The 24875-nt window shown below is 37.9% G+C and overlaps 1 protein-coding gene across 4 annotated transcripts in view; it reads left to right on the forward strand.

Annotated features, from left to right (window-relative positions):
- LOC117381904 (connector enhancer of kinase suppressor of ras 2-like) overlaps nucleotides 1-24276 on the forward strand; it is a 28785-nt gene extending 4509 nt beyond the window's left edge. The window contains exons 2-22 of one of the 4 annotated variants that reach the window (XM_033978955.2): nucleotides 913-1076; nucleotides 3346-3548; nucleotides 5344-5431; nucleotides 6755-6796; nucleotides 7338-7457; nucleotides 9510-9569; nucleotides 9681-9749; nucleotides 12621-12767; nucleotides 14157-14275; nucleotides 14874-15070; nucleotides 15152-15241; nucleotides 16520-16704; nucleotides 17409-17457; nucleotides 17539-17717; nucleotides 17794-17867; nucleotides 18600-18671; nucleotides 18867-18937; nucleotides 20632-20732; nucleotides 20975-21461; nucleotides 22630-22829; nucleotides 23336-24276. In XM_033978955.2, the coding sequence (XP_033834846.1) occupies nucleotides 913-1076; nucleotides 3346-3548; nucleotides 5344-5431; nucleotides 6755-6796; nucleotides 7338-7457; nucleotides 9510-9569; nucleotides 9681-9749; nucleotides 12621-12767; nucleotides 14157-14275; nucleotides 14874-15070; nucleotides 15152-15241; nucleotides 16520-16704; nucleotides 17409-17457; nucleotides 17539-17717; nucleotides 17794-17867; nucleotides 18600-18671; nucleotides 18867-18937; nucleotides 20632-20732; nucleotides 20975-21461; nucleotides 22630-22829; nucleotides 23336-23383 (2765 nt within the window). In that variant the 3' untranslated portion in view covers nucleotides 23384-24276. Of the gene's footprint in view, nucleotides 1-912; nucleotides 1077-3345; nucleotides 3549-5325; nucleotides 5432-6754; nucleotides 6797-7337; nucleotides 7458-9509; nucleotides 9570-9680; nucleotides 9750-12620; nucleotides 12768-14141; nucleotides 14276-14873; nucleotides 15071-15151; nucleotides 15242-16519; nucleotides 16705-17408; nucleotides 17458-17538; nucleotides 17718-17793; nucleotides 17868-18599; nucleotides 18672-18866; nucleotides 18938-20631; nucleotides 20733-20974; nucleotides 21462-22629; nucleotides 22830-23335 lie in introns of all 4 variants that reach the window. The other 3 variants (XM_033978954.2, XM_055226332.1, XM_055226333.1) reach the window with 3 other exon arrangements.
- The last annotated feature ends 599 nt before the right edge of the window (nucleotides 24277-24875 follow it).

The raw sequence follows: 24875 nt of genomic DNA on the forward strand, positions 1-24875 counted from the left end.
AGTGACAAGAAATTATTATCACATTTTTTCTTGCCATTGAACAGACAAGTCCCTTGAAGGAAGCACTGGTACAGCTACAGATTATTCGAATTAGATCACAAATGTTTAAGTTTTGGTGTTGGAGGACATCATTATGCTTTTGAAAAGCTGAAAGTGAATGTATTTCTGAAAGTCATGTTATTGTTGATTTTCCCCAGCAACTGCCAATCAAATATGGCCACACTGACACTTCCCACGCAGTCATGATATTGCAAATTATCCAGGCCGGCCCCTTTGGTTCTGTGTAGAGGTTGTTCAGTGTCTAATAATATTATATTATATAGCCACATATAAATGCCACTTCAATCATAAATTATAAATGAAATTAAGCATTAAGTCATCTAATTTACCACTGTCATTTGACCTCCCTAAAACCTTTCTGTGGACCATTACTATTGGCAGACAAAGAATAGAAAGCATCAAAAATACTTACTTGTAGCCTATTATCTCCACCATCACCATGCAACGTCATATCAAAACTCTCTATCTGATTTTTACCATAGTAAAAACTGAACTAGATAATTTTAAACATTTTCCAGTTGTCCAAAATTATTCCTCACTGCAATGAGTTTACAAACACTTTTCACAACTCAAAGACCACAGCGGAGTTTCGACGCCATGGTGAAGTAACAACAACTAGCTCACCAATGTGTACTTACTGATTATCATCTTTATAATTAGATGCAGACAGGGGCAAGACATTTTGCTCATATACATGGGAAAAAATCTGGTATGTGGACTTTAATAAGATGCTCTGTGTGTCTGTTAGTGTTTATAATCTTACGCCTGATCTGCCTATGAATTTATTTATTTATTAGAGCATCGGTTGAGAATTTCAAAGAAGCACAGAGTTGTTCCTGTGGTTTTCTTCAGGTCTGGATGATTGCCTGCAGCAATACATAAAGAACTTTGAAAGAGAGAACGTTGGGGGAGACCAGCTGCTCCGGATCACCCATCAGGAGCTGGAGGACCTGGGCGTGTCCCGGATCGGACACCAGGAGCTCATTCTTGAGGCTGTGGATCTGCTTTGTGCTCTGGTTAGTCCGAAATGCCACACTGTACCGTAAATAGGCCACACTACAACTGTTGCATTCAGGGGTGCACATTTTAGACGGAGAATCATTTATCGTGGTTTATTTTTTTATAAAGGAAAAATGTGAAAAAAAAGGTTTGCTTAGCTTATAGCATCACCATTCCCTGGAAGACAACGGCTCGAGTCGTCCTATTCTGCCCCGCCTACTTTTACCTCTGAATGCTACTTGCCTGCACTTTTGTTGTTTTGGCATTCATTTCAATGGGGATCAAGAGAAAAGTCTTGCCACTAAAGTGCACCAGCAAGTCAAAAATGCACCATTTCTCTGGGTGACTTGAAAACGGTTTTGTAGTGTGTATATAACTTATCGACAGCCTCACGGAAAAAACAGGAAAAATGGAAACACTGCCACAGATAATGGTGGCGCCCATGGTAACTTTCCATTTAAAGTGAATATTTGCAAACACTAAAATGGTCACTTCCTAGATTAAAGTTTCAGTACTCTTAGGACTTAAGGCACGTCTAATATATTTCTGCAAGAAGCTTTAATATTTAATCACTCACCTTCTGAACTGGGAAACATGTGCGTTTTAATAATCAGACCCAAATATCCTAGGCAGGCAGATCTCCCAGCTGTCATTAGTGCTGATAAGGATTACTGCCTCTTTTACTTCAAGTGATTTCTCAAGTACAAGTAGTTTTATCATGATGTGCTGATCAGAGGGCTGTGGACATGTATGACACTTACACATGTCATGTATAAAAACATTGTTGTGAAGATATGCCAATAATGTGTAAAGATTGTGACTTGTTTAGTCATGTTGTACTATTTAAAGTTACTCAGCTTTATTAGCACTTAGTAGGCCAGTGACTATGACCAAATTCTGTAATGACCTCACATATACTGGGCACTGTTGCTCCATTCGCTCTTTGAGCACCAATCAGAAATAGCATGCAAATAGAAAATTTTCCTTTATGCTATATATTTGTGGGTACAAACCCACAAGTCATGAAAAAGATATATTGTGGGATGTTTTTTACTAAATCCAAATCCACTATTTAACTAGAGATTTCATAAACATAGCAGTTTTTAAAGTGCTGCACTGTTTGTTACTACTAAGCCTACAACAATCCATTCTTTTTACACAGATCAAATGTATTTCAAACAAATGATGCATCCTGATGCAACAGGAAGCAATAAGTGCTGGATACTATTAATTCCAGCACTGTTCAATGGTGCATTCCAGGTGCAATCAGGTAAATATTAGACCACAAGTCAATACAGATCTACCAGCGTATTCTGATATGTTGTCATATTCGGACAAATACAATACTTGTGCGATACTCTGTGCACCTGTGAGCTTATAAACAAAAGATTTTCTGCTCTTTTATGAGCTATAAAAAGGACATAGACAATGTCAGTACTAGATGCACCATAAGGATGCCAGCTTTAACCCAGGAGACCAACAGGAGATTTATGTTCATAGGTCACAGATGCTATCTCAGACTAGAGTCTCTTGTCCAGCCTGGCTCATGGGGGAGTGGGGTGGGGGGTGGAAGGGGGGGTCCTGCAACTACCCCAAAGCTCCTTACATAACTGGGATTTGCCCTTAAGTCCGAAAGGCAGTGCTGTATTAAATGTGATTAGTGGTTCTCCAGCCTCTCTCTCTCCCCTCCCAAGAAACAGTAGGGTGACAGATGCCCGCAGCGATCTTGTGTGTGTTTGTGCAATAGTCAGTGGTAACGAATGCTCAACTTTCCATGCACATGTGAAGTGACAGCCACGGCAAGTGGACAACCTCAGTATGACACTGGTTTGTTCCCTCACATGGCAGTGGTCACATGATCAGTCTTCTATGGAGATGGTCACGCTGGCCATTTCTTAGCTCTGGGCAGTGTCAATGATCACATAAGGGTAGTCTTAAAAGCAAACAGTTGCCCTAAACCAGAGATGGAGCACTCAAGTTCCAGACTGAGGTGATGAGATATTGACTAAGTCACTACCTTGTATTGATCTTCTGTTTCTAATCTATTACTTTTCATATAATACACTGGGGGTGGTGCTGCTTTATTTACTTATATTAATATATTTAATAATTAATATATTTAACCAAAATAAACCAATTATCTTTCAACATTTGTTCACTTGAACTGGAGTTTGAATAATCGTTAGTCCTTACTGATTTTATCTAAACTGAAACAATGATGTTTATATAGCTTTTCTACCCATAATATGAAAACAAAAGAAGTAAAACATTATTCCTCTCTCTTAGAACTATGGCCTGGAGACTGAGAACCTAAAAACTCTTTCTCATAAGCTGAATGCATCAGCAAAGAAACTGCAGAACTTCATTACTGGAAGGCGCCGCAGTGGACACTACGACGGCAGAGCCACTCGAAAACTGCCCAATGACTTTCTGACCTCAGTGGTGGATCTCATCGCTGCAGCCAAGAGCCTTCTGGCTTGGCTTGACAGGTGAGCGCTGCAAAGTGCTATAACTCCACACTGAACACATTAGACGGACACAAACGTATGCATAATCCTACCATTTATATGAAGGACAGTGAGGCTTTTGCACAGTCAATAATTGAATATGCTGGCAGTGCTTATTTTTAAGGTTTTGTTAAATGATTGTTTATCCAATTGCATCTGTATTTAATAAAAAAATGTAAAAAATACTCAACTACCAGTACATATTTCCTTAAAGCCATAGTATGTTACTATTTTGCCAAAAATAGACCAATTGTTGTTATTGTTATTAGGGCCACACAAAGTTTGTTTTGTGAAATAATATGAATGGATTTCTTCATGTTCTTGAATTCCCTAGCCTCAGTGTTCTGTCACTCTAGAACCTATAAGAAGTGCACATATTGACAACAATATAATATTGTTTTATATTGACAACTGCTATAAGATTTGTGGGAAAATGAGACGCATAAGATTCAATGTAGTAAATGATACACAGCCTGTGCTGAAATCCTGCCTCTGAAACATTGTTATAATCCCGGGATAGCTTTATGTTTAGACCAGATTTGCATTAGATTCTCTGCTATTTCCATAACTAATCAACTAACAAGGAAAAAAAAAAGCTTGGGGGGAGATGGCCTCACAAACATCGAGCAAATCTATTTTTACATGGATTTGTGCCTCTGTGGGAAAGAGACAGTGTCTGCATATGATCAATGTGCAGTTGAAGTTGACAATGCTGAATTTAAATAAAAATGGCACATTGCACTCAGTATACTAGGAATTATGAACAGCTTTATAATGTAAAATGTGTCTTAATTTACAGAACAGGTATGAAGTTGGAAAACATGTATGAGGATTTAGTTGGTAGCAACTTTTTTTCTCATAAATGAGTAAAATCTGTTTTTACCCCAGAATGTGTATCATAAAAGCAAATCTTTGTGACAAATGGATGGGTAGATGGGTGTAGATGGGTGTCTTCATCTAATTAGAAAACACTGAATGTATAGCAAACTTGCTATGAGCCCCGTGAGTCACTATAAGACGTTTTGGAATGAGATTGGATCGGCTGTCACTTTTCTGTCTGAAAAAGCTTTGTGAGAGCTAGGGACTAGTTAGGTATAAATACATACTTAATTTTTTGAAGTTTGAATACAGTTTGAATATCAGGTACCCCAACTTTAATCAGTTAATTTATAAATGTGATTTTTCCGGTCAGAATATAATTGTTGTAGAATAAACTGAAGTCGTCTGAGAGTTGGAAGAAAAGGCTGGAGTTATAATGCAGCAGAGGTTTATTTATGATCAGCACAGAAGTGGGATCCAGAGACATGTACCCTCAAGACACTGTGATAGTAGTGTCCAGTGCAGTCTAGTTATGCTTCCATTGTAGGGAGTATTATACTTTATGAAATTTACCAAGATAACAAGGACTGAGCTGGCAGTGTGGAAATGCAATTTCTCTATCAACAATATTAAGATAAAATTTTTGAAGCAAAATTAAGCAATATTTTCAATCACATTAACTTGACTTTATCATGTAGAAAGTTTCATTTGGACACTTACTAATGGTAATCTATCAGACAATGTGATCAAAAGAAAACTATTTCACAATATTGTTATGGTGCATATTGTAAAACTTCACAATTATTAACACTTAGATTTCATATTACAACATTTCTAGTTAGTAGCTGTTTGTCATCTAAACTATAAATGATGTTCATAACTAACTAACTTTACCAGTGATTTTCATTTTACCAAAGGATGGTCTAATGGTTCACTCCAGGTGCTCTTTCTTTTTCAGATCTCCGTTTGCAGCAGTGGCTGATTACTCTGTCACCAGAAATAATGTCATCCAGTTGTGTCTTGAACTGACCACAATTGTGCAACAGGTACTCAAAGTAATTTAACTTGGACCCAATTTACGTTTATTCTTGAAGTGAATCACATGTGACGGAAATGAGAAGAGGTGGCACTTATTCATTGGGCTCATTAGTGACGTGAGAGAACTAGCAGTGCAATAGTGTGGATGTATTCAGCTTCAAATATTCTAGGCTCATAGAAAATGCAGAAACAAAGTTTGTTTAGGAGTAAAAATTTGTATTTGCACTTCAGAATATTACTACTTAAAGGTAGACTATGTAACTTTTGTGGTGGGGGTTCCAATTCTTGCTTACCTCATTATGGAAATGAGATTGGTTTGCCTGAAATGTTCCATAACATTTAACTTACTGTACTTGGATTTATTCAATCTGAGATGTTTTTTATTTATTTATAAATTTTTAAATGGTTATTGTTATTGTTATTGTGAGCAAGCTCAACTCTCCACAGATCTGACCTTGGCCTGGTGGCAGCATATGCTTGTTGGAGATGGACCACTATACTAATAATAACAATAAAGTAATATTATTTTGTTGCTTTACAACTCCATGCATCACAGCTCACAGCCACATTCATACATTTACAAGTGTCTCAGCCAATTGGACATAATGTTATATAAATACAATACTGAATACTTTGGAATGACCTATATTTACTATTACTGCCTTCTTTTGCAGTTAAATGTACTGTAATATTTTAATAATAATAATAATAATAATAATAATAATAATAATAATAATAATAATAATAATAATAATAATAATAATAATAATAATAATAATAATAATAATAATAATACACGGACTGTAAACAACCTGTACTAATTATATATTTACTTTGGATCACTGGTACCAGGTTTATTTTTAAGAGACAAGCCTTGATGTGTTAAAGAAGTGCATTGAATGATATGATGATACATGATGCAGTGATGAAAGATGTTTTAAAAAATTATGCAAATAGCCGTTCAAACATTAGTCAGATGTGAAAGCTTGTCAAGTGCAGACATGTACTGCTAATGAGACTGATACATTACAGGAAGTGGGGAGATTCTTGGTCTGTTGGCGGTGCTGATAGGAGAGCAGGGGCGGGAGTGCAGGGGGTGGATGGAGGGACAGGACAGAGGAAAGACAGGCCGAAGCGATTGAGACATGCCTCCGCTCTGGTGATTCATTTGTTTGGTGTTTGTTGCATGTCTGTGTGGGAGTGCAAGGGGGTTAGAGGTGCCAAGCTGCTTAGATTTTTTGCTTACATCCACCTACAGCAGAAATGCCAATAATAACTTCATATTTTGACACATTCTCTGGAGGTAACTCTGTGCTCTGTATGTTTCCCAGGACTGCTCCGTCTATGAGACCGAGAACAAAATCCTTAATGTGGTGAGTTATCAATCTTTACTTCAAACTATAACTTGCAATAGTCTCAAATACACTGATCAGACAAAAGATAATGAATAAATAAAACATTATGGCACTACATGAAATCCAGAATAAGAAATGAAATGGCAAAGAAAGAATATTGATTTTATCATAATGATTATGTCTGAATGTTTCCTGCCTCCCTTTTGGGGAGAAATCAGGTTCCCATATTTCCCCATACTTCATTATTAGAGCAATGCTATGATTATAAATTCAGATGTGGGTTAAAATAGGTTAAGATTAGGCAAGCAATAACTATTGTTTAGTATTAGACTCCAGGAACTCAAGGTAATGCCCCCAAAATCATAGAAACCCAGCAAGCGTATTTAGAATCTGTGACTTTACTGTAAAAGGGGATAGTAAGTAAATTACATTTCTAACAAATTGTGTATGTCATTTAAAATTATAAATTATGCTGCGTGTTGCAATATTCAACATTACATTAGCGTATTCTTCAGATATTGTGTGAAACCCTGGTTCAAATGTACTCTGTTGTCCCCAGTGTAAAACCCTGTCTGAAGTCTGCGACCATATCATCTCACTTTCATCTGATCCAATGGTGTCCCAGGCGGCACATTTAGAAGTGGTGCAGCTTGCCAACATCAAATCCACTGAAGGACTGGTAAGGATGTCTTCTCCACACCCCATGTGAAGCTCTGGCCCAGTGTCCACTTTATGTAATTAAATGTTTTTTATCTGTGGGATGGAGGGTCTGTACAGGTAGATTATCTTCTCTAAACACACAGCATGCATGTGTGAATTTAATTAGCATTATTGGTGGTAATCTACAGGTCAGAAGATTTATGCCCATAGGAATATATTGTACTATATATGTTTGCAAGACTCATTTGCATAACAGACATAGTATTTTTTTAGGGAGTGATTTAGTTACAGTGCTTTACAGTGCTCTTCTTTGTACCTGTACCAGGCCTGGATAAATGTTATGAGAAACACATTTAAGATTAAAAAGATGATTTTTATGAGGTTTTTATTGTGAACTATCAAACTTTTCATTGTATGGGCTCAAGAATCTGAATATAAAGGACTACCCTACATGTTTTCTTACTGCTTACAGCTTAACTGATGAAGAAGAGGTTAAAAACAAACAAACACAATACTTGAAAGTAGTAGTAGTAAGAGGCATGTTTGAATTAAAATTATAAGTCTATGTAGGTGCTTCAAACACTAGTATTATCCCAAAATCATTGTGGAGACATGCAGTAAATGTCATACAGGAAAATATGACATATCTCATTGGTTTCTACCATCCAGTACATGTGACTGTATATATCTATATATATCTGCTGTGAAACATACATTAAAAGATCAATGTAACCATTGGGTACAGGGTGGGCTATTGTGGGAGTCAATCATACTTTTACAGCTAATGGGACTGTAACAACTGTATGTGGTTACAGTAGTTCCATGTGACAGTATGGACATGTTTAAAATGGTCTTAATCTAGCTATACAACATAATATTCAACTACAGATGTTTTGTTTATAAAGGGTCATATAGTAAAGGCACTGGTGTACATTAATATCAGTATGACCTATGATGTCTGCCCTGAGTCAATTTGGTTTGTTTGCGCTTGGGGGCATGTGACTCACCTTAAAATGAACAAGCCATGTTCTGACTGGACAGTACACCATGCTCATAAAAATATATGAGTATAATAGTATATAATAGTATAAATATATATATATTTGAGTCAAGAGATATAAATGCAGATATAGTCCCTTTATAACGCTCTGTTCTGGATTTATGCAGTTGACCTGCACTTGGCGCCTTAGGCCAAAGGGAAGACCCCGCCCCCACATAGAAAGCTAGTGGGGGGCAATGGACGTCCTGTCATGCGTTCCATGAAAACCTGAACACAGCAGTGGCCTAAAAATAAACCTCTTACTTGTCTTGGAGACGGCTGTGCCATTAACGTGTGCGCCGCCATGTGAGGCCTACTCAAGCGTGGCTCTGGGTTAGAGTGTGTCTCTGCACTTTAGACCCCTTTTAGCTTCAGGAAAAAGATGACCAACATTTCAAACAAGCTAGTTCGAACGACTTCCACTGTGAAAAAGCACTAGTAGGGCTGGGCGATATGGTGATAAAAACAAATTGTCATCTGATCCCTGTGACTGCTGCTATTTTTTTGGCCATGTTGATATCATGATTCACAATTTCTCTGTTTAGTGTAGCTGTCCAAACACAGACACTTGTTCCCACCCATTTCTCTTTGGTTCTGTACCTCTGTAAAGCTTTGAGTGTGTGACTGCAGCATTTAACCAATCGCAGTGAAGCGTGAACTTTCAGAAAAGGCAGACGATGGTTGAATGGCAATAGAAACATGCAAAGTGTATCGTGATAAGTAGTAGCCTTTAATGTCCTGTGATTTGATCCAAGTCATGAATCATTTCTTTATCTTTTTGATTTAAGGACTAATAATCTGAAGATTTTAGATTTTTTCATGTACATTTTACAAATTGTGACTCAGAAAAATACTGAGAAATTCTCCCTTTTACACTGTATGCAGATTTAATACAATATGTCAACATGCAGTGACCCCTCTGTGATGTACAGATGTCTACATGGATAATCTTAGAGGATGATTTGTTTAATGAGCCTTGTGTTTACTTTCATGTTAAGTTATACACAGTGTTTTCACTCTGTCCTTCCCTAGGGCATGTACATAAAGTCAACATATGACGGACTGCATGTGATCACAGGCACAACAGAAGGGGTAAGTCCACTGCAGTATGAGAGGATGAAGAGTTGTCATTGATGTCATGCTTTTAGTTATGAGGTTGTGAAACAGGGAAATGTCCAATAATTCCTGTATCGATTTTTGTAGTCCCTGGCTGACCGCTGTAAGAAGATCCATGCGGGAGATGAAGTCATTCAAGTCAATCATCAGACAGTAGTGAGTGCCATTGATGACTATACACCACTAAAATTGTAATTAACTAATATGCAACTATGGACTCAGGCTGCAAACGATCATCTACTTAGCTAATGTAAGAAAAAAGACTATTCAGTTTTAGTTGCTTTTGTTGTTCAACCGATTAGGCAAGTTTTGTCTTACCCGTTGAAAACTTAACATCTTTAGATCAGGCCTGTTCTGTTATATATATATATATATATATATATATATATATATATATATATATATATATATATATATATATATATATATATATATATATATTCGAACATTAAGAAATCTCTTACTTGTATTACTTGCATCTTGTATTATGCCATTTTTTGAAATGCACATACTTTAAATTTAATTAAATTGCAGCACAAACTTCCAGTCGTGCACACTTCAAAAATAGCAGCCATTGTCTAAAATAATTACTACTTGTGAGGGCAACAGCGAGGAGTGTAATGATTATGCAGGCGGTGAGTGTGCTGTGTTTCAGTCAGTTCACCCACAGAAAAATGACACTTTCAACCAACAAACTTTATTTTCTAGCACTGACACTTTTTATCTGTCCTTTGAAGTTTGAAAATGGCCTGACCTGACGGCAGGAAGTCTGCGCTGGTTTTCCATCTGTCACTCAAATAAATTGTCTCTACAGGCTATTATCTGTAGTTAGTTTAGTAGTAAAGGTTCAGTGTTTCAAAAGCTTAACTAAACATCTCTTCACATCACATCTATCTGATAACTATGATTGCTAATAACTATTGAAATGTGTCATTTTGCCCGGTCGATAAAAGGAGATGGTTTCATTTACTGTCTTATATATTTTCTAAAACATTTCATTTAGTCTTTTTTTTTTATTTAAAGTGGTATGTTAATATGACGTTAAAGCATAAAGGAGCAACCTGTCACAAGCAGTGTGGGCCCATCTCTAGATTTTATGCTGGAGGATTTTACCTATTGTGCACCCACCCAGACACAAGGAGAAACATGTAAACTCCACACAGAAAAGCCTGGGAGTTGAACCCAGAATCCACCCAAAAGCCACTCAGCCACTGTGACACTAAATGAACAGCAGTGATTATCATAGACATTCACAAACCAAAGATATAGCCTAGATGTAAGTAAATGTTTGGTGATGGAGACAGTGCAGTTTAGAAGTGAAGGAGACTGTTCTGCTACACAAGCAGCATCTGTGAGTGACATGAGTGAGTCTGACAGCTTGAGGAGACTACAGCCAATCAGGAGACAGCATTCATGTCATGTGATCAGCCAGTGCCACTCATCTTGACTGACAAACTTTGCTGTTATGGAACTGGACATGCTAAGTTAATTACATTTGGTTGGTTGAGGTTGGTGACAGTTTGGGAATGATTTTAGTTGCATTGGTCATAGCGCAAATCTATCACAGGCTATGTTTACACCAAAAATCTGATCATTATCTGATTCCTTCAGTTATCTGACTATCAAAATGTCAAGTAAACAGTTACATCTGATGTGAGTAATCTGATTTCTTATCTCTGATTTAACAAACACCAAAACATTGGAAACTAATGAAGCAAGGACAAAAATGAAAATGTTAAAGATTTAAAGACTTTTATTTAAATCAGTTGTACTTTGTTTTCCAAATACAACAGATACTAAAATCCATTGATTAACTGATAGACGTGTTTTTGTGTTTGATTTTCATATTTCTTCTGTGGGTGTAAACACCAAAAATCAGATCCTGTTATTATTTTTACTGGCCATATAAATGTACCCACTTTGCATGTACTGTAACTAGGCAGAAAAACAAATATGAGAAGATGAGGACAGAATTGCTTTAAATAACTTTTGGCATAAGAGAAACCAAAGCCAATCTTCTCTATCCAGCAATAGATGGGGCTTGGTTCCAAAAATATTTAATTGACGGATCTCTTTAATGCACTTTGCAATTTTGAGTTTTCTATGTTGTAGTTGTCAAGGTGAAAAATGACTTGGAAGGGAATAAAGTGATTGCTTGGTCAGTGCTTGCGTTTTCTGGCCATCATTCGAAATATGCTTTGAAATTCAGTGCAGTCAGCCAAGCTCGAGAGAGGACTCTTTCTCTCCAACGGGATGTGGCAGATTAGGTTCAGTCGCAGACAATGTTTCTCAGGGTGAGAGTTTTTGTGCCAAAGATCAACATAAGTGGGTTAGACGTTCTTTACTACAAGGCAGGCTACTGTTCACAATATAACCATTTCACCGCCCATTTGTCATTCCTGACCTTTTTTAATACTGAAGATATACAAATCCTCTTATGATGTCCGATTTGCAGCTTTGGTGTATTACATTTTTTATTTACTTTAATAATAATAATAATAATAATAATAATAATAATAATAATAATAATAATAATAATAATAATAATAATAATAATAATAATAATAATAATAATTAATGATTAGCTTACAGCAAGAAACAGAAACAATGGGTTGATAGTGTTTTTTCATGCTACTTCAAGCTTGATTCTGATTCTAAGGAATAGGCTGTATGCTCTGTACCAATTTTGACAAAACTGACAAGGTCAAATTTCTCCTGTTTATGTGCCTATTTTGTCTGGCTAATTACTCCAAAGAGTTTTGGTACAAGTTTTAATAATATATGATTTTCTATATTTTTGACAGCTCTTGTTGATAGTTAATTATTTTTACGCTTTGAGTGGGTTTGATATTTGGACCAGTCCACAATTCCCTTCTGAGTTCTTCTTCTCCCTGTAAATAGTAAAGGGCCATCTGCCTGTGTTACAGTTAAGTGCACCCTATCAAAATCTGAAGAAAAAGGTTTATTGCATTGCAAGACAGGGTCACCTAAATTGTCACTGAGTAATTTAATGGTTGATTGATTTAGGTTGGCTGGCAGTTGAAGAACCTGGTGAACATGTTACGAGGGGATCCAGCCGGAGTGACTCTAACACTAAAGAAACGTCCCCAGAGCACACTCACCTCAACGCCTGCCCTGCTGAAAAACATGAGATGGAAACCATTGGCACTGCAAGTAAGACCATAAGACAAATCAATGTACATGGTTTAGTCATCATAAGTGTTTCTGTAAATGTGCCTGTATATAAATGTCAGTCCCCCATCACTTCTATAACTTTAAATATAACTGAATTCCTGTATTAGTATAGGCCACACTGACAATCTTAGCTAAGTTACTTTTTGTTGATCTAATCCTGTGTCTAGCACTACTGAGTACTCATTTGACATTTACACAGAGAATGGCATTTGTTGTCCTACTTCAGCTGCACCAATCACGTTATGAAAGTAAAGAGGATGTGTATTAAAGTGGACGGCTTTTCATCGAGTCCCAGGCCAAACAGAAAATGTCCTCTTCCCTCAAGGCCCAGCTGTACATAGCCTCCTCCCCCATTTGTCTTGTACTTCTTTACAGCTGACGTTTTAGAGACAGAAACGATGTAGTTATGTAGAAAGTGATGTTGAAGCCAAATTATGGTATTAGTATTATTGAATTGTCAATCTGACTGTAACTCTGACACTCACAATAGCAACAATACAACCCTAGTATTATTGTAGTTATGCAACACATTTGCATAGTTTGAACAAATTTGCATTCTTTTGATGGTTCATTTAGAAGTCTTTTATTAGAGCTCCAAAATGTAGTCATTCTTTTGCAGTGCTTTGGCCTTTGCTTTGCACTGCCATCCGTCCAATTCTTTGTATATTAGATACAGGTAAGCGTTAGGCATCCACAATACATCGCAATCAAACTGAAATTGCAATATGAGTTGCCACAATTATCAAATCACAGGCTGGAATTATTTATATATCTTGTCTTTTTTATAGTAAAATCCTGTTGTGCCCCTAGTTTGGGTATCTACAAATATATTCTAGATGTGATGGGATTCTGATATCAGAGTTTATCAATTTAGATTTCAGTCTTAAATTATATTTACAATGTGCACTCTCAGCACAATCCTTTATCAAACATCACAAATATAAACACAATCCTAATAGTAGTACTTGCCAGAAAAATTATAATTTATCATGAAATTGTGCAGCCCTAGTGCATGACACTGCCAGGCAACCTTGGCCCCACATCAAGATAAATGGTTAGGTTTAGTAAATATGGGTGAATATATAGGCTGAGGATATTTCCCTTGACCTGAAATGATTGTCAGACTAAAGTGCAGTGCGACCTATGTGTCTGTGTGCACCAGTTGAAAGTAGAGCAAACTACACTGTACTCATTTCATGCCTGAGATGCCACACAGCCGCGCTTTTAGTCCGCCAACTGCTCCCTGTTTGACTGACTGGGTGAAATCCTCCATCTTGTTCATCTCTCTAACACTTTTCTCTTCCTCTCCTGCCTCATCTGTCTGCTCCCTTGTTTCCTAACACCTAAACGAAGCCCCTCTTTCCTCAGAGCCCGAGCAGCAGTGTGGTAACGCCCACCAGCACTTTGAGCACGCCGTCCAGAAGAGGAAGCTGCGCCCTTCAAGACCTCTACATCCCACCTCCACCTAGTGAGCCTTACACGCCCAGGTGAACAAGCTAACTTCCATCTGTATTAAAGCTAATCACCAAAGGGATTCGTCCAACATTTACCAAGTCTCCTACTTTAGTTGTTAATTTTAGTGATTACTCATCAAGTCCTCACACATGCCAAGAATATTTTTAGATTTTTTCACTTAGATCGAGTTGTTCTAGGAAAGTTTGAGAAAGCCAAAAGCTATTTTCCAAATCATTTTACGTGTGTATTTAATGATACTACAGTATAGAGAATATTGTTGTCACAGGTCAATGTCTAATGTAAAGTGTTAATTGTTCTAATATATAAAAGAACAATGTTTTGTCAGTGGTGGCTTCTGGATTAAAATGAAAATTTACATATTGTGACAGAGAGGAGAGGAAAAATAAAAATAGAAGATCATAGACACCATTGAACATTCATGGGGTGATCTCATTATGAAGCAATACTTCTTCAAACTACCTGCAAAAAGAGTTATGTTTTGTATCTCATCAAAGAGACTATTTCAGTCCTAACTGTGCAAATATAAGGACATTTGAGGTTCAGGAATTTAATTAGGCAATGTTTGGTAATCTTGTCTGTTCATTTGACTGGAGATTTCTGTGATACCAGGGAGGACAAGGGGAACCTGTCTGGAGAGGACACTCAGTCAGACAGTAATGTGGCAAAAGGCTCAGAGTCGCCAAACACATACCTGGACCAGGAGTGTCGGCAGCGCTTTCCTCTGGTGGAAGAAGACGCCATTTTGTACTGCTATGAGTACGACCAGAACCAGGGCTCTGTGTGCAGGGCCACCACGCCCACATATGGTAACACTCCCAAAACATGGACATCTTGAGACAGTTTTGGACCAATATTAGAGCTTTTAATGGATACTTTTTGGTCTACAGGCAGGCTGAGGCCCATCTCCATGCCTCTGGATTATAACTGGGTCGGGGACGGTGAGGACCTGGCCAAGCTGAAGAGAGAGAGCCGCAGAGGTGAGTGGGAGGAAAGAACAGGAGAAGGGGAGGGACTGAGGCACGAGTGGGTGGATATCCCATAATATCCTCAGATTTTCAGATCTGCAAGCCTCAAGTCGACGCATGAGCTGGCCTGTCAGAGCTCATAACATGCTGCACATCAGTACCACATCCATACGTTCATCTTGTATGACTGTACCTTCCTTCTTTATCGCCCTCTTCCTGCATCTTTTTGGATATAAAAAGTGCACGGTTGCTCTGGCAACAGCAGACAGAGTTGATATTTTCCTGAGGTTTTCACATTGTGTTTGTGGCTGCACAGTTAGGTGTCAAATGGAGTGGGCAGACTCTGGATTGCTTTATTTCAGTCTTCCAAGAAAGAACTAGAGTGATTTGTTTGCTTCCACTTTGGATGACGGTGATATGTTGTTTCTTTGTGCTTTTTGAAAATGTTGATGTTTTATACACACCTACATAAAGCAACTGCACAGTTCCCAGTCTGGCAACATAATTGTTCTGTGATGATTTGGAGGCAGTCTGAAGGCATCTCACATTTTAGATAAGTAATGTCAGCAGCGGATAGATGAGGTAAATATAGACATAAACATAGATTATCTCTTTTTTATCTTGGCACTGTTTAATGTGGCAGTTTTTCTAATCTGAAGGTGAGATTTGACTCTCAATGCTCATATGTGAAAAAATAAGATTTCAGCAAATTTGATTAGTAGTTATCAAAAACAAACACAACTTTTTAAACATATACTGCAAATTAAATCACAATCGTAATACTTGGCAGAAAAATGTTATTTTCTTTCCTGTTGATGCAGTCCTACAATATGAGCTACAAAAACCCATCTGTCAGTATTTGTCTCTGGTTCACCACTGCTCTGACTACACATTTAAACTCATCCAGAAGCATTTCCATTTGAGATACAACAGAAATTTACACTACTAAACTAATCCAAGAATGGCACACATTTCAGAACAATATATAACAATATAATATATATTTACAAGATAATATGTTGTTCTTTACAGAGAACATTTATCTAAATAATTGCAGCCTTTGATTGCTGTGTCAATTCAAATTAAATTTTAATTGTATTTATTGTGCAATCTTATGTTCATATTGTTGAAATAAATACAGGCTCTAATAGAAAGGTGTTTAATATACAGTGCGTTGTAGCTGTGCTGTGTGTGTGGGTATGTCATTATGCATTTCATTGTGAGCACAGTCACACAGGTGGAGAATAGTGGGCTGTAGTGAGGTATTTATCTTGTGTTTTCCTCTGACAGAGAACTCCCTGCTGCATTTCGCCAGTGAAGACAAAGGCCCCGGGGAGGAGTTCCTGTTGAGTCGCAGCTTGAGTCAGAACCGGAGGAAAGTGGAGAGAGGGAGCAGCCCCACTCAGTACACTCTAGTGCCCACCCTGGAAGTGTCACGGTCCACCTCCAGCTCCGACTCCGCCTCCCTCTATCACGTCAGTACCTAATCAATAATAATAATATTACTTATATAATGCCCAACACTTGTATATTGATTAACACAAGAGAAAGACGAAAGGATTATCACTCATTTAGTGTCGTGTTGCATATTATTATTGTATCATCATTGTGTGAGGTTATCTTTTATAACTTATTTATACAAAACAAAGTAAACAATATCAACTAATTTGCTCTTTTAACCACATTATAATGGTTTCAACTCATCATTAGCTTAGTCAGAGTTGTATTTTCTGTGTTCAGCTAACCCCTATTCCTGCCCACTTTTCTGGGTCATACAGTTCAGGTTTAAAAATGTCACGTAGTCATTTTTCAAAACATTTAAATGAAAATGCAGTGCTTGTCATGATGAGATGCCACTATGAAGGGGCAGGGCCTCGCAGTCTGCAGTATAAAACGGTCAAGGGATCAATGTTTTTTCTAAGAAGATTATTACATCCATTACAATTTTGCATTGACAAGAATGTGGGCACAAATGCACTGGTTCATTGAAAATTACTGATAGTGATGATTACAAATAAGAAATTAAAATATACATTTTTTTGTCTAAGATCCTCTAACCCCTATAGGTTTTCTAGTCTAATGTACTGAAAAGGTTTATTAAACACAAAATATATCTGTAGGATTATGGCAGCAACACATTATGCAGTAATTGTACTTTCCAATGTTATTCCCCCTGTAGGTGTTTGATCGCTCCTCGCTGTTGTCTCGGTCAAAGAAGAAGAGTAAAGGTGAGTGCGCAGGTCGGACCTCTTATGGTAATGTTCACAAGCAGCTGTTTAATGTGTTTAACATATTTATTATGCGTGCAGGGGGGAGTCCTATGCCCTCTGTCAGTAAACGTCGTATTTCCTGTCGGGATCTAGGACAAGGTGACTGCGAGGGCTGGCTATGGAAGAAGAAGGACGCTAAAACCTACTTTTCACAGAAATGGAAGAAATACTGGTTCATTCTGAAAGGCACATGTCTTTATTGGTACATGAATGAAGAGGTAATAAAAACACATTTTACCTTGAGTATAACACAAGTAACACAATGACTTAAATGAATGACTAAATATTTTATAGGATGAGAAAGCTGAGGGTTTTGTTAGCCTCCCAGAATTCAAGATCGAAAGGGCAACTGAGTGCAGAAGAAAGTTGTGAGTACTGGTTGAAATTGAAAATTATACTTTTCTCATGGTTGAAAATATTTTGTACTGCACACACATTTTTATTTATTTTGGCACGATTTAGTGTGTCGGAGTTTTAGTCTGACAAAGATCATTTGTTCTCAAAGATAAAACCTGAAAAATAATTTCAACAAGACTAAATTTGACCATTAACTAGCTATCAAACATTGTCCAAGGACTGAACAGTGGTGTACCAGACGGAGATAATGACACAGGGGTTATTTTAGCGCATATTGTTGAAGTTGCTTATCATTGACTAACTTTGCTATGATTTTGAATATATTTAAAAATTTGCTGCATCTACCTAATGCAGTCATAATTCATTATTATCAAAGGCTTAATTGCCAAATATGTTCTGAAATGTATAATTTTTGTTCACATAAGTATATGATTCAACTTTCTAAAACAATGAATTGCAAGTATTTTCTGGTGCATTGTAATCTTACACACCAAATGATTTAATTCAGTTGAGTCACTTCCCTGTAACTGCAATATGAATCCATAAATGTGCACATCCATTCTCTAGTTTCCACGTGGTGACATTTTGCTTGCCGCCTGATTCTTTTGAGTGGATAAATATGTGATGATTTGCCAGTTAATCCTAAACACCATATTTCGATGCATTCATGTGTAAATGTGCACCATATGTCCCTATTCTTTTGCTTATACCCGCTGTAATGTAACCCCAGCTCTCCTTTTCAGCGCTTTCAAGGCTTGCCACCCGAAGATAAAGACTTTCTATTTCGCAGCGGATGATGTAGATGACATGTCTCGGTGAGTTAATGAGGTTTTCGCATACCCAGTTACCTCTTACCCACAAATCCCTTTCATATGTCACATTTCTACCCCATGCTGGCTGTAAATTGAGTCTGACTATTGGGCTGCCCACTCTACCTTTAAACAGCTTTGTGAGGTGTCAAACACAGGTTGTTTTAAGCTGAGTGCGTCATGATGTGCTCTCTCCCTCAGGTGGCTCAGCAGGCTCAGTATGGCAGTAGCTGGATACTCGCAGGAGCAGGAGAAAAATCGGCAGGACCAAGGTGAGATGACTCATATCTTTTTAATGCTTATTGCTGGTCTGTCATAGGGCACAAGTAGCATGACGTAACACTTCCGCTGATGAGTAACACAGACAGATTTGGGGTGCATGATGGATCAATAAGTTTCACAGCTGCCTTGTATTCATTTCAAGGCTCAGTGTCCAGTATTCAATCATGTGTCTGAAGTTTATATATGTGTGTGTGTCTATATATATTGTTGAATTGTTAATTGTTATGGCAACAGTGCTGTTTTTTTCATTTTTCTGAAACCAATGGATGAGAGAGTCCAGGGACTAGTAATTATACATATGGTAATTTGTTATTAGTATGAGTATATTGGTATTCTTTTCAATATACTATTTCAGGTGTATCTTATCCTTCTTTCTGATTGTAATAAAAGTCACATGTGCCTTGAGAACACAATAAGAAAAAGATTAACTTAAAATGTTGATGGAAGCTCAGGGCCTGCACTTTGGATGTGTGTGACTGACAACTTTGTAAGGGAAAGCATTGTTTCTTAGTTTTGAAAATAGACACAATACTATTTTCTTTTTTATTTTAATGCATATATTTGCTATGTTTTTTACACATCTCACCAAAACTAAACCCTAGCATAACAAATATACACTGGTAGTTGCAGATATGTTCAATCCCAAAGCTATGCTCACTGCTTCAGTCCAATTCAATTTCCACAACTTGTATTATTTCACATTGTCACATTATATTTTCTTCCGTTTGTCCCTAAATGGCTTATTCTAAAACATTTGAAGCAGCAGAAAGCCTCTCTACAGTATATCAGTTCAACTAGAGCCCATTACACATCTCTTTCTTGGATCCAACTTGTGCGATTTTACACCTTTCCTCTCTTGTACCAATTCTCTTCCTCTCTACACAACTCTGCCTTTCTGCACAGCACTTGTCACTTAGTCATTTTTATTATTTTTTTCAGATGTTGCTTCCCGCAGGAGGGAGTTCAGATAAAATGTTGTTTTTTTAAAAGCCTACGTTGAGGATCTTAAGTGTTGCTGAATGGTGGGTGGTTAGATCACATCGTCAGTGTGTTTTAACACCTTGAGGAAGAGCTGCATTATACATTTTTTTTCTTCTTCACACCTTGCCTCAGCTCAAGTGAATGCACTGGCTCCTCTGTAATGTGTAAACTATAACTTCTGTAAGAGCCATCCAGAAATGTATATTAACCATTAACCATTTATACCAGGGGTGTCCAAACTATGGCCCCGGGGCCAAATGTGGCCCTCAGACCAATTTTTATTGGCCTTCAGTTGAACTGACCCAATTGATCATAATCAGTACTTTTACGGCAAATTTGAGTAATCCTACCAATATAACTTAAATCACATCACATTGCATTGTCATACAGACCTAATATTATTATTTCAAGCCTTATTTAAAGTTTGAAGTCAAAACTATGTTAAATGCACCCATCTGAATTATCCACTGTATTGACCACTGGCCCTCCGTGTTGAATATTTTTCAAGATATGGCCCTCGGTGAAAAGAGTTTGGGCCCCCCTGATTTATACACATCTTGAGTATGTAAAAATCTACTTCTGATGTACCTCCTGACATAAGTGGAAAGAGTTGAAAAATGACTACATAAATAAACAAATTAATGGTCAGAGAATAAATTCAAGTGCAAATACAATTTTCCTACTTTGCTTATGTGCTTGACAGATTACTGGAGTGAGAGCGACCATGATGACGTAGACTTACCTCCAATGCCCAAACAGGACAGTCCACCTCCACCTTACGACACATTTCCCAGAGCAGCCTCAGTGAGTTTAACATTGCTCTTCATGGGGTTTGCGAAAAGGATTTCTTCCTGATTTTTAGGATTCCGTGAGGACCAAAAGATATATTTACATTTGAATTCTAGAAGACCGATACTATAACAATTTCTTCAAAATCTGGGAGGAATCCTTTCCTTTGAGAAATGTTGTATGATTTTGTAGAACACAGAACAAGTTACAGTTACAGTCCTGTTCTGTTCTGTTTCATTTGGCATCTGTCTCTTCAGGTGAGCCCATACTTGGAGCCAAAGCGCGGGCATCTCTCCTCTTCGGACACATTCCAGTCTCGCTCCTCTCATGAAGACTATCACTCTGAGTCTCAGGATGGAGGCAACAACGGCTACTCCCCCGGGCAGAAGACCGGCACGGGGCATAGAAACTCCTGGCAGGACCCCTCTGGGAGCTCCTCCAGGATCCAGTACCTCCAGACCTTCCCAACAGAAGAGTCCATATTGTCTGAGGACCGGGACCAGCTGTCAGAGTACCGCAGCCGCTCCACGCTGCCCAACCAGAGGAGCATTCTGCAGGAGCAGTACAGGGCGCTGCCTCTGCCCCTCAGGACCAGCATTGACTCGGACATGGGAGGCAAGCCTCGCAGCTTCACACTCCCCCGGGACAGTGGGCTACACGCCATTTTAGCTGCTGCTGCTGCTGCCACTGCATCTGAAGAGGCCGAAACACAGAACTACCAGCTGGAGCGCCCCCGGGAAATAGGTAATAATCTATGTAAAATAATGAATACAAAATCAAATATCTGAACAATGTAGGATTGATACAACAATGAAATATTTATTTGTTTAAGACTGAATGTCTCATTACGGCCAATTATACTGTAATATTTTGTATCCTATTGTTACATTCCATGTCCAGAAATATGTCCCTCTGTTTAACTGGGCAAACTACAACATTTAAATTCATCTTAAATAATGCAATACAAACAACTTTACTTGATTATTTCCCTCACATCAGTGGGGTACTAGATCCTTGTGATCCGTAGAGCATTCAACCAGGCACCCTCCCTGACACCGCTAAGTGGATTTATTAAGAGGAAGCTGCTAATAGGCAGCCCAGGCCAAATGTCACACGATTAATACAACCGTTACCACATTATTAGATTGGATTTGTGGTCTGCTCATTCGCTGTTCCCTTGAGACCCGCAGGGCAGTTGTCTAAGTGAGATAAAATTTTGTGTGAGATTTGATACTGATTTATCTTGGCAGTTCACCCTTTTCCCTCACACTAGCTCTCTTCTCCCTCCACCTCTCTCCCTCTCTCTCTCGCTGTGGTCCTATTGAGACGTCATTGTGCCTCATGGCTGCATTTGGATGCTCAAGCAAGAAGAAATCTTTTCATCTCATGTTAATGTTGATTCTTGCTCACTATAAAGAATTTGGCCCACGGCTCAATTTCTTCGTGTCCTTTTCTTCTTTATTGTTATTTTTTCTCTAGTTTCTGGGGAAAGCTGAGAGAAACATAAAGCTTAGATACCAAAAGGCAGGTTTTAGTTTTATACCCAAACCCTAAATCTTCCAGACCTACCACACAGTTTTGCAGAAAGATAAAATCAAGATTCCAGCTGCAGTGTAATTTTTACAAGTAACCAACAGAGGGCAGCAAAGGTAAACTGCAAACCAGTTACAGCATTTGCTGTACATTTCTGTATTTGCTATGCTGTATGCAGAATCAGTACATGTTTGGTTTGACAAAAAAAATCTTGAGGGAAACATTTATCCCAAAGTTGTAATACTTATTGGCTTTAAATACTTAATTAATATAACAATTCGTGTTGGTTCATATTTCAGATTTAATGATTGACATGTTTGCCTTACAAATAAAATAAACAATACAAGCCTCTTTTGTGTCTGACTCTGCCTTGTCTTAGGGCGTCCCCGTGAGAGCAGGCTGCAGTCGGACTCTTTGGGGGACCTGTACCGGGCTCTGGAGCAGTCGGGGCTGTCCACCTCAGCTGAACACAGATCAGCCGGTCGACTGGAGTACAAACGCTCGTTTGTGCGCAGAGTCAACGACCCTCTGCTCAACGACAAACTGCACCGTTTACGGGTCCTCCACAGTGCACTCAAGGTACATGTGGTGTTTATGAAGTAGTTATAAGTCATATGTCTTTATTATTCATCTGTTGTATGTCGCACAATAAATGCAAGACTCTGAAGTGAATTTTTAAGATATTTATTGTCCAACAGTGTATAAAAATACATTAAAAACAATCAGACCAGATCCCAGATGATGAACTGTGAAATAGGAAGGATATGTTTATGAAGCCTAGGCCTAATGTTGCAATATTTAAAATATTGCACCAGCCACTTTTCTCCTTTGGAGGGACCCAGAGGCGTTCTACAAGTTGTCTTAGGTCTTCTCTGGGCCCCCCACACCTGCCCAGTGTGCCCCTGCCATCCAAAACAGATGGCTTCTTTTCATGTGGAGTTCCATATAGCGACCTTATTAGTGCAAACATTGCACTGATTCATTCGTCATTCTTTCCTCACATATGTCAAGATAGCGGCGAGTTCACCGCTTACCAATCTACTTCACATTTTTATTTGTACCTAAATTTTCTCTTTTTTCTGCAGAATGTCCCTGTCCAAGACACAAACCGATCTATGGGCTTTCTAGGCTAAAGTTAAGTGACATCACCACCTCGGCTTGTGCCTGAGCTGCCAGCATCCTACAGCAGTTTGTACATCATTGATTTTCTTCACTCTCAATCTTCACCTTTATGACATTTCTTCCTCAGAGACACGGCTGATTTTCAGAAGGAAAACTGCACAAGACTAAAAGTTGCTACAGCTAAAAGTTTGATGCACAGTTTATGACAAAGCACTTTGAGTTTGTTACTTTGCTACATGCATGGCCACTTTCCCTTTCTTCTGTCCAGTGTGTGTGAATAATGCTGGAGTTGTGTATCAGGTTTTATAGTTGTACACAACATTTTGTCATGCATGTTTTGTGAGTATGAGTATGCTCTCAGAGTGTACAGGTGTTACATTCAAAGTGTTAATGTATATTGAATATTACATGTACATCAGCAACATCTTGAGGTATAAATATTTTTACTTGTAAATTAAGTGCTGTGCCTCATTGATTGTGAATGTACATCGTAATTTATAAAGATGATGCGGTTTGTGTTTGGATAGCCGCTCCTCCTCAAAGACGGGCACAGATTAAATGCTGGGCAACTATGAACAGAACTATTGCTCAGAATAGCTGTATATTTTTGTATGCATGTGGTTAACCTTTCTGTTTTTCTTTTTTGCATTTATAAGTGAAGCTACTGGTAAATACAAAACCTACAAAAAGCATTATGTTTTTATGAATTTGGTCCAGCAATACTTTTGTAAATGTTTATGGATAATAAGAAAGATGGACATATTTGTATTTATTGAGTGTTAAATGTACAAGCATGCTTTGTATAATTCAGACACATTCCCCTGTCAGACTGACCTTGCACAAGTGCGCCATACTGTAGCCATGTACTTTTGTATCCAATAAATGTGAAGTATGGCCCATTCAAGTCATATGTTATATTTTATCTATACAAACATCTGATCAATTTACAATTTCCGAATAATAAAAAAATAAAACAGAAGTAGTCTACTTTAAACATGGTGGTGTCATGGAAAGTTCATTCATTTCAGTAGTTCAAAGAAATAAGCATTTTAAACTTGCTCACAGTTCATCAGTGAGTCCTGGTGTAGAGAATATACACACAATGTACACGTTTAAATAAATAACCCCACACAGCTGAAGTGCAAAATGCACAATAATTAAGAATACAACACTAGAAGATACAGAAGATAAGAACAGCACTGGAGATTTCATCTAAAAAAAAAAATCACCATTAATAATAATAATAATAATTTAAAAAAAAAGCTGGGACTACTTTCTTTGCAGTTTTCTACTGAAAATGTTGATGAACTTGACCCTAATAACCTGTATACTCAGACCATAAATGACAGGGTTTAAAATAGGTGGAAAAATCAGAAAATACAGCGCTAAAAACAGCTTAGTTTGGTATGACAAAGTATTATTTATCCTGCCTTGTGCTATCTCAAAGAAGCATCCAACAGAATAGTTACTCAACGACAGTAAATGCGGAATGCAGGTCCTCAA

Source organism: Periophthalmus magnuspinnatus, chromosome 14 (assembly GCF_009829125.3).
Source record: "Periophthalmus magnuspinnatus isolate fPerMag1 chromosome 14, fPerMag1.2.pri, whole genome shotgun sequence".
NCBI classification, from domain to species: domain Eukaryota; kingdom Metazoa; phylum Chordata; class Actinopteri; order Gobiiformes; family Gobiidae; genus Periophthalmus; species Periophthalmus magnuspinnatus.